This window comes from Tachypleus tridentatus, chromosome 4, assembly GCF_004210375.1.
Source record: "Tachypleus tridentatus isolate NWPU-2018 chromosome 4, ASM421037v1, whole genome shotgun sequence".
Taxonomy (NCBI): domain Eukaryota; kingdom Metazoa; phylum Arthropoda; class Merostomata; order Xiphosura; family Limulidae; genus Tachypleus; species Tachypleus tridentatus.
In genome coordinates this window covers 28,574,809-28,589,184 of record NC_134828.1, presented here as the reverse complement: position 1 = coordinate 28,589,184, position 14,376 = coordinate 28,574,809, and the positions used below count along the sequence as shown (strand labels likewise).

The following is a 14,376-nucleotide window of genomic DNA, read 5'->3' as shown; positions in this document are numbered from 1 at the left end:
AAGGAAAAGCTTTATACTATAAGAATGTAGTAAAGGTAGTGCTTTATATTATAAGAACGTAGCATAGTAACAGTAGTCTTTATACTGTAAGAATGGAGTAACAGTAGTGTCTTACACAATAAAAATGTGGTAAATGTAGTTTCATCACAATAAGAATGTAGTAACGGTAGTGCTTTAAACAATAAGAATGTATTAAAGGTACTGTCATCACAATAAGAATGTAGCAAAATGTAAACAACAACAATGGCAAAGCCCCAGCATGTTTACCCATTGCTTCAAACTTTCTTTCATCAAATTAAAATTTGCTCTTTCTTTGAAAAACAAACTATATTTGACTAGAAGTTTAATTTCAGTAATTCACAAATAAAACAATATTGGTCTGTTATATCATGATATAAATGTGCTTCTGTCATTTTAGATTATAACAGTTTTTATAATTGGAATAAATGGGCATAAGTTGTGTCTTTCTGCAACACCCAAATTATGTATATTCTGGTTATTTATTCTATATAGGCTCCAGTTGTTTATTCGGTATAGGTTCTGGTTATTTTGCACAGACTTTAGTTATTTATTCTGAGTTTATGTATCTTATATAAACTGGTTATGTATTATGAATCTTATGTATTCTATATATCTGTTTATTATTTATTCTATAATTTTTGTATTCTCCATTTATTTTGATTATTTCTTCTGTAAAATCTGTGGTTATATATTATGTATTGGCTCTCATTCTATATTCTTCAACTTATCCAGGATCTAATTGCATATTCTGTACCTTGTGTATTCTATATAGGTTCTGATTATTTATTCTACAATTTATGTGTTATTTTTAGGTCCTGGTTATGTATATTGGAATAAGTTCTGTCTGTCTATTCTGGAACTTGTATGTTCTATGTAGTTTCTATCTATTTTCCAACTTGTGTATTTTGTTTAGGTTCTGTTTGTATATTTTGCAACTTATGGGTTCTGTGCAGGTTCTGTCTGTGTATTCTGTAAACTTGTGGGTAGTGCATAGGTTCTGTCTGTCTGTTTTTTGTGCAGCTTACACCTTGAGTATCTGTAAAGACTCATTAAGTATTCTGTAAATGATTCCCAATCCCAAGTTGATCATGTAAAAAATAAACTTTATTTGATAAATTCTTATTTAAATACTCAATAATCAATTAAAACAGACATTATTTTGTGTCCTTACATGATTCTCCTTGGTGTGGATTACTGTACGTGGTGAGGGGACCTCCCAGGGGAGGTTCTGTTCTTTCAGTTTATCTTCTCTGGGATCCAAACATCCACCCATATGTTTGCTGTAGGTGGCAACTCGTGAAGGGGAGGAGAGGATCCTGGTGGTTGAGGGGTCCAACCCTAACACACCACTTTGGCCTTGAATTCCTGTAAACTGGCAGTCTCTGGGTGGCCCCACTTGGGGCAGTTGGCTGGTCCACTTGGGCTAGGGTCAACCAACTATCAGTGTTGGATGTTTTCAACAGGTATTGTGGACATTGCATCTGATGCTGGTGTTTGGGTATAGTGCTCACAAAACCCTGGCATTGCTGCAGTATTTTTGCTTGACATTGTAGTGCATCCCCTCATAGGGCTTCATGGTAGGTGGGGTCAGTGGGCACCGAAATTTCCTTTTTTATTATGGATCCCCCAAATAAAAACTTAAATAAAATAGTGAAAAAACAATCCATAGGTAAACATCCACATCCAGAAGATTCTGAGCAGCAGTCGTCAACATCTGTAACACCTGTTGTACCTCATTTTCTTATCCTACATTCTCTTTCATACAAACCTTTAGGGCAAATGTCTCCCTTTTTCATTCAGAAGTGACTAGCGAGACTTGCTGGCTTTCCAAAGTCAGTAGAGAAGCTTTGATCTGGTGACATTTTGGTGGAAACATCCACATCTCAACACAGTGAACTCCTCATGCATTCAAAGGCAATTGGGGATATACCTATTGAGGTTACACCTCATGCTACTTTGAATTCATCATGAGGAGTTATTGTAGAGAGGGATTTGAAGAACATTCCCAAGTCAGAGATTCTTGCTGGTTTCTCCACTCATGGTGTTTCTGCAGTGAGGTGTATCTCAACTCGCAAAGATGGAATTTTGATGCTGACCAATGTCCTCATTCTGACATTAAAATCAACATGTCCACCTGCCACCATCAAGGCAGGTTATCTTAATTGCGAGGTATGGCCATATATTCCAAACCCTGTCTGATGTTTCCAGTGTCAGCAGTTAAGTCACTCAAAGACGTCATGTCGTGGTTCCTTGACATGTGTTTGTTGAGGTGGCAAGGACCAAGATGCTTGTGAGTGGGAAACAGACCCTCATTACATCAATTGCAATGACTCTCCTCCGTCCTACTCTCATTCTTGCTTTAAATGATTGGAAGAAAAAGAGGTGCAGTGTTTGAAAATGATTCATAACATTACTTACTCTGAGGCTCGAAAGTTGCTGTCCACCACTTCATCTCAGGCATATGCTGCTGCACTTTGTTCCACTACTACAGTGGGAGTGCAGATGGATCTCTCTGTGCCTCCAAAAGAATCGTTCTCAAAATAAATCAAAAGTCTTTTGACCTCCATGGTTAAAAAGGGTGATGAATCAACTTCAACACCCATCTCTGTCCCTTACATACATTCCAACAAATCCCAAGTTCCTCTTCCTTCAGTTCCAACTACAGGCATTTCCTTGGATATATCTTATTCTCCCACCCCAAGATGCAAAATGATCATTCATTCATGTCCTCAGTCACTAGAATCCTCTTCCAACAGCAAAGATCTGCCCAATCAACCAAGGGCAGGATCCATGGAGGTCAACAGACCTCCCCTGAATAAAGACAGTAAAGAAAAAAGACGTGGTCATAAACAGAAGGGTTCTCCATCCAATTTGCCTACACATAAATAAAAATGGTCACCTTGATACAATGGAACTGTCGAGGTTTATGTTCTAATCTGGATGACATCAAAACACTTATTGCTTCCTACCATCTTGTGTGTCTTTCCTTACAGGAGTCATTTCTGAAACCTGCCGATACATTCATATTTTGGCTGTTTTCTTTGTATAGAAATTACAGGCTGTGTGATGGATGAATGCATGGAGGGGTGGCACTGTTGGTTGATCAGCATGTGCTCACCCTGTCTTTGCCACTTGACATACCCTTGGAGGCCATAGCCATTCGTGTTTCCTTTGGTTGTACCATCACTGTTTGTTCTCTTTACCTGTTGCCTGGAGAGACATATGATCAATCAGATCTTGATGTTCTCATTGAACAGTTGCTGTCTCCCTTTGTAATCCTGGGGGACTTTAATGAAAATAATTCCTTCTGGGGTGGTGCTGGTATTGATGGAAGAGGTCATTCTGTAGAGTGTATGCTCTCTGATCACAGCTTTTCTCTTTTCAATACTGGTTTTTATACTTATTTTCATGCACCTAGTCAGTCTTTTACTGCTGTTGATCTCTCAATTTGCTCCCCTTCACTATTTTCCCATTTTTCATGGAGAGTTGACAATAATCCATGAGGCAGTGATCATTTTTCTGTGATGAAAGACTGGCCGTGGTCAATGCCACCCAACCTTCATGACACAGTGGAAGCTGGATTATGCAAACTGGCCCTCTTTCACTGCTCTCACAGAACTTGATCCTGCCATTTTCAGTAAGCCATCAATAGATGACTGTGTGGCAACAGTAACTTACTGTATTATACAAGCAGCTGCTCAACGTATTCCTAAAACCTCAACACGTTTCCCACGATATCTTCGTCTGTGGTGGAATCCTGCCTGCCACATAGCACATAAGGCTCAGAAACGGGCCTGGGATACTTTTCATAGGTATCCCACACTCTCGAACTGCATCACTTTCCAGCAGGCCCGCACAAATGCTCGGTGGGTAAGACATCGAAGCAAGAAGGAATCTTAGATTAAGTTCACAACCAGCATATCTTCTACCACCAGTTCCAAAGTCATATGGGACAAGATTTGAAAGGTCAGTGGGCAATATAATTCTGTCCCCCTCTCGATCTTGCTTTCTGATGGTCAGGAAGTAGCTGATACCCAGAGCATCGCCAATACTCTAAATGAAAGCTTTTGCCGTGTCTCTAGCTCTTCTGCTTCTTCCTCCACCTTCTTAGCCATCAAAACTCAGGCAGGGCAATCACCCCTTTCCTTTCAAGCTGACTGCCTCTGTGACTATGGCTCTTCATCGGTCTGGCAGTACATCGGTTGGACTTGATGATGTACACTATGACAAGCTGCACCATCTATCTCCTGCTTCTCTTGATATTCTTCTTATTGCTTTTAACTGGATCTGGCAGGAGGATGTTTTTCCTGATGCCTGGCACCAGGCTATTATATTACCTTTCTCTAAGCCTGGGAAAGATCCCAAGATTCCTTCAAACTACCATCCAATTGCTTTGACAAGGTGTCTCTGTAAGACCTTAGAGAGGATGGTTAATGCTCGTCTTGTTTGGTTCATTGAATCAAACAACCTCCTCTCACCCACCAAGTGTGGGTTCTGATGACAGGGCTCCACTGTGGACCATCTGATTCAACTTGAAATGTCAATCAGAGAAGCCTTTCTCAAACGACAACATCTTGTGCCAATATTCTTTGATATTGAGAAGGCTTATGATACAACATGAAGGAAAGGCATTTTGTGAGACTTCCATATATATGGGTTAAGTGGCCATTTGCCCATTTTTATTAAAAGAATTTTTATTGGACAGGAGATTCCAAATTCATGTGGGTTAGACACTTTCCCATTCTTTTCTACAGGAACTTGGAGTCCCTCAGGGTTGTATTTCGAGTGTCACCCTTCTCAGTATAAAGATTAATGCCATCATTGAACAACTTCCTCTCACTGTTGCAAATGGGCTCTATGTTGACGACTTTCACATTTCATGTCAGTCATCAAACATGAGGTATATTGAGCAGCAGCTACAGACTGCCCTCAACCATTTACTGAAGTGGACCACAGCAAACAGTTTTAACTTCTCTCTGAAACCGTTGGCATGCCCTTTTGCCGCCAATGGGGTATTCATCCTGATCCTGAACTCCGTATCGGTGAAGTTGTGCTGCCTGTGGTCTCTGAGACAAAGTTCTTGGGACTTATCTTTGAACGTAAGCTGACCTTTATACCACACATCAAGCAGTTACGGGTCAAATGTACAAGAGCACTGAACATCCTCAGTGTCCTCTCTTCCACCACTTGGGGAGCAGATCGATGTTCTATGCTAAAGATATATTGTGCTCTTATTTGATCAAAACTTGACTATGAATCACTGGTCTGTGGCTCTGCCAGAACCTCAGCCTTAAAGATGCTGGACCCCATTCATCATCAAGGACTACACTGATGCTTTCTGCACTTCCCCAGTTCAGAGCTTATACATAAAGTCTCATGAACCTCCTTTGCACCTCCACAATTTGCAACTGTCTTTACTATATGCTTTAAAACTTACCAAAGCATCCCACTTGGGGTTGTGTTTTCTTCCATGGTGGGCCATACTTTTTCAAAACAGACGATCTGCCATTGCTCCTTTTGGCCTTCGCGTCCAGGCGCAATTAGATGAATTGGGTCTGTTCTTGGATAACATTGCAGAATCTACTTATCAGTCCATCCCACCATGGCTTCTTACAGTCCCTAAATGTTACCTATCTTTAAGTCATTCGAGAAAAGCAGACACTCCCGATTGGAAATACTGTTTGTTATCTGCTGAACATCTTTCAAATCATCCTTCCATTCCTATTTATACAGGATGGTTCAAAATCAGGTGACTGTGTAGGCTTTGCCATGGTTTTTTGTGGTTCGGTGGTTGTGTGCAGAATCCTCTCTACAGCTTCTGTGTTCACTGCTGAACTGTGCACCATTTCTCTTGCCCTGGATCACATAGAAGCTAAACAGTACTCAAACTGAACTTGCTTAGTTCTCTACTGGCCTTGGAATCTCTTCACATTAGTTCACATCCTGTTATCACCAATATTCAAAACCAACTGGCTCATTTCTCTTTAACATCTACTTCTATCCAATTTTACTGGATACTGGGCCACATTGGTATTCGCAGGAACGAGCTCGCCAACATAACGGCTAAATCTATGTGCTCTGGCACTATCACTGCTGTGCCTGTTCCATATGTGGCAGTTGACTTGGAGTGAGCAACACGGAAACAAGCTTTTCCAAATAAAACCCTATATTGAACTTTGGCCGTCTTGCTTCCATAAGGATGAGAAAGAGGAAGTTGTTCTAACTAGACTACGCATTGGTCACAGTTTTTTAACTCATCATTTTCTTTTATCTGGAACTGATGCACCAATGTATAGTCTGTGTAACACTCGGGTCACAATAAGCCACATATTACTTTCTTTCCATCGCTATGACTCTCAATGACAGCACCATTTGAAACATGTTCTGTCCCAAGGTTTGTCCATAACATTAGACAGTGTTAATAGTGATGGTGACACTGTCCATCTCGGAAATTCTTTTCAGTTTTTTAAAGGCCATTCATCTTTTTAATGCCATTTAATTTTTTAATTTATACATTAGACGTTATTTTAATGTGATTCCCTTTTATGAATCACATTCTATCTTGTTTAATTTGAAATTAGAAAATGGCCGTAACATCAAATAACTCAGAACCAGGACTGGAAAGGCCAACTGGCAAGCTATGATAACTACAGTTATGCTACAGAAAGTCCTTTATACCTTGTATTACTTTAGTTTTTCTCTTAACGTTGTAGACTAGATGTAAACATTGGTTTTATGCTATTTATGTTTTTTTTTAAACTTTGTTTTGTTTTACCTTAATTTCCTTTTATGAATTTTACCAACTTTACTTTTAACTTTTTACCGGATGTTTGGTGCAGATAGCCTAGCTGCTTTGTGCCATAAAACACCAAGTCAACCAGCCTTACATGATTTATTTTATCATTTGAACATCAGTAGTACAAGTTGATTATACAGGTGCACACTGCCCTCTGGGTTAGAGAAATTGCATATCTTTTAGCTCTACTGTTTCTTTTGTGATGTTTTAGTATGTTTTGATGTGAGTATACATTTAAAGATGTCCAGATGACAAACAAATACTTACACGTGGGCTTCACTTTCAAAGTCTCTTAGTTATCATTCAGACCCAAACTATGAGATGTACAAACACCTAGCATCCCTGATTTTAATAATGTGACTAGCATATAAGCATCACTGTTTTCTTTCGATAATAATGATTTGGCTTCTTCTCTCCTCTGTACATGATATATTTATAGCTACATGTTAAAAGTCTTTTACCCCAAGTTTGTTATTCTTACTTTTACTAGGAGAGGGAAAAACATAAATTAACAAAAATGTACCATTATGGTATCTGTCTCTCAGAAATGAAAGAATGATCTTCCTTGAACAACTGATTCAGTGTCATCATTTTATTAGAAATCTTTTTTGTTGTCATACTTTGTAACAAACAGGTTTCTGTAACAGCATCCAGAACAGCTCTTTATCATTATATACCTGTAATGAACAAGTTTCTATAACAATGTACCAAAACAGCTTTGTACTTTGTGATGAACAGTTTTCTCTAACAGTGTACCAAAACATCCTTGTTTTTAAAAGTTTTAACGAAAAATGGAAATTCAAAGTTGGATTTAATAATATTGATAATCTTTGTTGTTCCAATTCAAGTAAAAGTTAATAATTAGAAGTCATTTTGAAACAGTAAGAAAGCAGAGTTGAATTCTAGTACTAACTCCTAAGAATATTTACACCTTTAATTTAACTTAAACTATTGTGGTAGTAATTTGGTTAAAAACTTTATGTACACAATGTGGTACATTTTGTTTTCTCAACTTCTTTAGTCTTAGCTGTTTCTAATATTTTATATGTTTTTATTCTTAAATATATATCTTATTTTGTGGCAGAATTATTTATATATAATTCTTTTTTAATATATCTCCACTCACCAGTTTTTTTTATCATATTTAATATTTTATTAATTGCTTGTTTTGAATTTTGTGCAAAGCTACTCCAGGGCTATCTGTGCTAGCCATCTCTAATTTAGCAGTCTAAAACTAGAGGGAAGGCAGTTAGTCATCACCACCCACCGCCAACTCTTGGACTACTCTTTTACCAATGAATAGTGGGATTCACTGTCTCTTTATAATGCCCCAACGGCTGAAAGGGCGAGCATGTTTGGTGCAACAGAGATTTGAACCCACGACCTTAGGATTATAAGTCGAACACCTTAACACGCTTGGCCATGTTGGGCCTATTTTATTAATTAAAAAAGTAATTATGACCCTATACCCTATTACTTAATAAAATTAAAATTAAGTATGCTGTTTACTCATGTTATTCATCTTATTGTTGTTCTCTTTTGTTGTTTATTTTCTTGAGCTTATTATTTTTGGGTTGGTCTTCTGTTTGCTTGTTCTCTTTAACATAACAGTACTTAAGGTTAAGGGACCTGTTGGTTATCTTGGCTGTCCCATCTTCTAAATGAAACTATTATCCATTTGAAAAACTCTTAAAGGCAGCCCTTAATATTCATATGTTTATCAAGCTTTCTCTTAAACACTTAAATCTACTGTTTCCACAACATCTAAAGGCAATCCATTCCAAAGGTCAACCACCCTGGAAAAATAAAATTATCTTAGTTGAAAATGACTCTTAGCTTGCCAAAATTTATACTTGTGGCCCCTGGTTTTACTGTTCTTACCAGTAAGTATTAAAGAAGGTAATACATGAACACTATCAGTTGACCTTGTTCCTTTTGTTTTATTAGTTACCGTAGTTCTTACTATATTTTAGGATTGAATTTTATCATATTAAATTATGAGGCTAAGTTTGTTTTTCTACTGTGTAAGTTTATTGATTAATTTATACTATGCCCTGTTGAATTATTTTCCATATTTTATGAGATATTATATATTCTGAAAACATTTAAACAAGAATTTGTTCACAAATAAGTTTGCAACTTTGTATACAAACTAAAATATGAATCAGTGTGTCTCTGTGTGTTTTTCTTATAACAAAACCACATCAGGCTATCTGCTATGTTCACTAAGGGGAATCAAACCCCTCATTTTAGCATTGTAAATTCGTAAAGTTACCACTATCCCAGCGAGGGACAAGATAAATCAGGAACTAGACTTAAAAGAAGGCTTACTTTGTATTGGCTAATTCATATGTCATTGCCTTTTTTGTTAAGGTTGTTTCCCTTACTGAACTCATGGCTGGTGTGAAAGCAGAACCCAAAACAACTCAGCTTTTTCAGATCACCTGTTGGCCAAGTGGACACAAAGTACCAACCTCAACAAATGCTCTTGTAGAACTTATGAACATGGTTGAAAGATGGCGTCAGAGGAGTGCTTATGGACCTGTAGTTGTAATTTCAGCGTAAGTCCCAGGTCTTTTGTTACACGTAAATTTAATACTAAATTTTCAAATAATTTATTTTAAAGCTTGTGTGCTGTATTGAATGGGTATATATACAACTTTAACATACAGAACTGAAATAATGATATACAGTATCAACATGCAAAATTGTGACAATGATATACAGCTTTTGCGACTGATCATTGTTTTTTGTGAGTTCTCACCTATTACAAGACACTGTTATTTGCTTACCACGCCATAGATATGACTTATTGCAAGTTTCCATCTGGATGGTCCTGGTGTTTGAAGTTTACACGTATTTCTTTGAGTTCCAGTGCCATTAAGTAGATTCTAAAACCTTGTTTTGAACACCTCTTTATGATTTGAGAGTAACAAATATATTGCATTAGAAGGGGCTATTATATATCTTTTCTAAAAGCAATTATAGTTTTATGGTGTATTATTACCTATGTAACACTAGACACTGTCAAAATGTAATTCTGGTACTTGTTGTTCTATCTTTATTGTATTTGTTATGGTTTACATAGGATGTTGCTGCTTTGCTATTCTAGATAATTTTAACATAATTTATCAAACCTTTTGTATTTCCTTAAATGGTATTTGTCATATAATACTGTTATGCTCAAGAACGTTAAACTGACGTGTTTGTTTCTTTGTTTTTGAATTTCACGCAAACCTACACAAGGGTTATCTGCACTAACCATCCCTAATTTAGCAGTGTAAGGCAAGAGAGAAAGCAGCTAGTCATCACTACCCACTGCCAACTCTTGGGCCTCTCTTTTCCCAACAAATATTGGGATTGACTGTCACATTTATAACACCCCCACGGGTGAAAGGGCGAGCATGTTTGATGTGATGGGGATTTGAACCCACAACTCTCAGATTAGAAGTCGAGTGCCTTAATCTACGTGGCCATGTGAAGCTAAATTGATGCGTGAATTCTATATATGCTTTTTTTTAATATATTATTTGATAACTGTTATTTTATTTGAAGAAATCATGACTGAATCATGTTTTATAACACACATTCTTGTGTAACACATTTCATCAGAAATGGACGTGGACGTGGTGGAGTGTATTGTGCTGCTAATGCAGCCATAGAACAGGTAGTGCAGCATGGCGAAGTTGATGTTTTCCAGGCTGTTAAAACTGTTAGAAGACATCGTCCTCAACTGTTCGAAAATATGGTAAGCTTAACAGTTGCCACTATCTTATCTGTCTCATTAAGATTTCTTTTACCAAAGACTATTAAAATATACCAAACAACTAAAGAAACATCTTTAATGGTAATTCAAAACCTTTCAAAGTTTAATGTAACGAATGTTGTGTCCCTAAGTTACATTTTTATAGATTAAATAAAGTCTTTTTTCATTTTTCAGTCAGTGCAGCATATTGATAAATATATTACAGAGTACAAATCATCATATTAAATTGTTTAGGTTAATACATTATTATAACTATTGACTAGTATAGAAGAATAGCAGTATATCACCAGTAGAAAACATAAGCTTAGATAATCAAAACTACTAACTGGTGTATCATTGTATTATATAACCATAAAAACTGATTTGTTAGTTCAATCCTTTTAAACGTCATTCATTCTTGTAAGTTTTTCACAACAACTCACCCACTTGAGTTATAAAAAAATACAAAATTAAAGTCCACATTTTTTTTATTATGATTTAAATATTCATTAAACTCCAACAAAAATTAATAACTAATGACGTTTTGGATCTCAAATTTGTTGTATAATTGTTAATACTCATTTGCCCTGCTGTTCACCCACATAAGAATTACTTTATTAGTTCTCTGTAGTAAATAACTACATACTAGTGTATCATAGTGTACAGATTATTATAATAGTGATTAGGTTATTACATGATTATAACTACATATATGTTATATAATCAGTACTAGTTAGTGTTATGTAGTAAGATTTTAACACTTATCATTTTTGTAACTTTATAATGAATACGTATTTGTTGTAAGAGTAGAAAACGTTAGCATCTTCACTTTGTAACCAGTATTTGTTTCGTATGTATTGCAGTTCTAGTTCTGTTCTTCTCGATACCAATTATCACTTTCCCTTTTATCAGACTGAATACAAGTACTGCTATGACCTACTCCTGCACTATGTTCTACACTATCTCCATAAGGAATGAGTGAAGTGCAAATTATTCTTTTGTGGTTTTTCTGCTCTTCTGAAATGGTCAGGAACTTAGGAGCTAGGCCCCTGTCCTCGCTGGTAGAGGTTCAAGTTATTCCTGGTCCAAGTATAGATGTGAAGGGAGAGAACCTCTTTTATGCCAAAGACTACTTGACTTATTGACATATAAGTTGGTTAATGTTTGATGTGAAATTTCTATTTCTTGGTTTTTCAAAGTCTTAGCAATTGAAAAAAAATATCTCTGAAAGTACAGATTTACTTCGCATATACCAATACATAGGCTTTGTTATTTAGTTTTTCAATATTGCTATCAAAGTAAAAAAAAATAATTATTGTTGTGAAATAAATTTTTGTTCATAAATTTATGAAGAAAAAAAAACCTAGTTTTATAGTAAATCTTAAAAATTAACAAAAGTTTGCATTGGAGTAAAACAAGAACTTTCAGGAAGTCCCGTGTTTATGGGACTCCACTTCTGATCGTAACTTTATATGATAGATATTCATATTTGTGTAGACTTATTTGGCTGAACTTACAAATCAAAGAAATAAACCATTTAGTGTAGAACAAAGCAGTATATCAAATGGATAGTAAATGAAATATTTTCTAACAGTGATATTTGTTTTCAGATCAAGATATCTTATTGTTCATGTGGAGCTTTGTATGTCTATAAATTGTTTATTGAAGATGTATTTTCAAAGATTTATGAAATATTTGTATATTTTCACAACTCAAAGGATGGTGATGCTTACAGTAAAAGCAATGAAAAACCATTCCAGGAACTGTTTGACTGTAAGAAGTGAGAGATTGTATTTAATTTTTGGTTGGTTATGTACACACATAATAGCTTTTCTACGTGTATGACAAAACTAGTCTGTCACTGTGGTTTTATTTAGTAGCTCTATATGTAACAAAACATTGTACTGAAATGTTTTAAAGAGCTATTGCTATTCACAGTGTTATTTTGTCACAACACTTGTATCTCCTTAGGTTAGTGAATAACTTACAATGTTCCTTATGTGTCACATAACACTTGTATTAAAATAAGTTACTAAGCCAATTTCTGTTGTACGACATGTTGAAATGTGTTAGTCGCTCTCACAATGTCACTTGTATCAAAATGTTAAGAGCTACTTTTACTTTCACTTTTTATATAGCTATCTCTATAACATTTGTACACATTATGGCTTGCTTTATCAGTAAATAGAAAGCCAATATAATTTTTAAATAATCACACAGATTATTAGCAGAAAGAGACCACGTGAAACAATCTTTGATGGTAAAGGTAGACACTGGTCATTGTATTTCCAAGCTGGGCTTCACTTGTCAACAAATGTGCAAGCATGCGTTCTGGAATTGTATCGATCTTTGCATTTTTGACATGAGGAGTTGACTTGGTCAGGCCTTTAATACTTCTCTTAGAATACATATATGGTTCTTGAACTATCCATCCTTTCATTCTACAATGTACAACAAGGTTGTTCAAGTATGAAGCTTCAGTTGACTTATCCAATGCTTCTCTTACACTACATACATTTCTTGGACTGCCCATCCTTTTGTTATATGATGTACAACAGGCTTGTTAGAAATTACTACACATATCAATCCCATGCACCACAAAAAATCTCCATACTTTTTATGAACAATCCTCATCCTATTATTTGATTACAATCGGGTAGAGTTTGTAGATCCACATTTATACCTCAATACTTCACTCTCTTTTATGGTGTTAAAACTAGTTGCTGACAATATCCTATACACAACTTTGTAGTCTCACTATGAAAAACGAATCTAAAACACCTGTAATGCATTTTAAACTTATGTTTATACGACTATTTTTCCACGGTGTATAAACCAATTGTTAATATATGTAAATACTGTGTAGTGTAACTGGAAATATACCAACAGCATTTCCCTGTGGAATTTGTGTTTATATCTTAAGAATATGCATAAATTTAGACCATTTTAAAAAATGTAAGGTTATTAAAAATTACCTATCTATATTTAGCAGTAAAAACACCATGTTTTATTTAACTATATGCTGAGAAACAGAAGAAAATACAAGATAACTTTGGTTCATACTTCCTTCTTTAAATCTAGTCTTGAACTCTATATAAAACTGGATAATTCAGCTAGTTTTTAAAACACCAAATTGTTTTACATCTGGAAATGAAAAGTTGAGGGATAATTGCCACAATCTTAACATTATATCATTCCTTTTAGAATAACTTCAATCCTTGGACTCAAACTGTTTTAGATTTTTCTTACTATTCTTATTTGTTACATAGTAGTTAAACACAAAACGATTATTGGTGTTACAGCAGAAGGAAATCAGTATCATGAATTATTACCAATTCAGCATAGTAAAAATGTCAAATACCAAATTTTATGGACAGCTCACATTAAAAACAATATTGATGAAAAGTGTATTTGTTATTTTGTAAAATGGTAAGGAATTGACCAGTTTTATAGAAATTGTACTGTGAAAAATAAAAGTCCAATTTTGCTCTTCTATGTACTTAATAGATACTACTTGTAGAATTGTGACATCAATACTTCTGCAAGTGGTTGAAATAAAAGCTTATTAAACAAAAATCAAATGTCATGTTTAAAAAGAGGTGTGTTTTATCAAACACACACCAAAATGTGTGCATGAACAAAAGACTACTTACAAACCATGAAGGAAATCCACCATGCACATAATTATATTTCTTGTTAAAATAATCACTGAAGGTAGTTCTATTGGTTTCATGCAAATATATCAGTTTGCATTTACGTTAAGATGAAATTCTGTTCGCTTCATCCTTACCTTCACAAACTTTAAAAAAAAAAA

The 14,376-nt window shown here is 35.4% G+C and overlaps 1 protein-coding gene across 3 annotated transcripts in view; it reads left to right on the top strand.

The window, feature by feature from the left end:
- Window positions 1-14,138, top strand: part of LOC143248761 (receptor-type tyrosine-protein phosphatase kappa-like) — a 61,859-nt gene extending 47,721 nt beyond the window's left edge. For all 3 annotated transcript variants that reach the window (XM_076497452.1, XM_076497450.1, XM_076497451.1), the window contains 3 exons: window positions 9,191-9,378; window positions 10,430-10,565; window positions 11,475-14,138. In XM_076497452.1, the coding sequence (XP_076353567.1) occupies window positions 9,191-9,378; window positions 10,430-10,565; window positions 11,475-11,540 (390 nt within the window). In that variant the 3' untranslated portion in view covers window positions 11,541-14,138. The remainder of the gene's footprint in view (window positions 1-9,190; window positions 9,379-10,429; window positions 10,566-11,474) is intronic.
- Window positions 14,139-14,376: the final 238 nt, after the last annotated feature.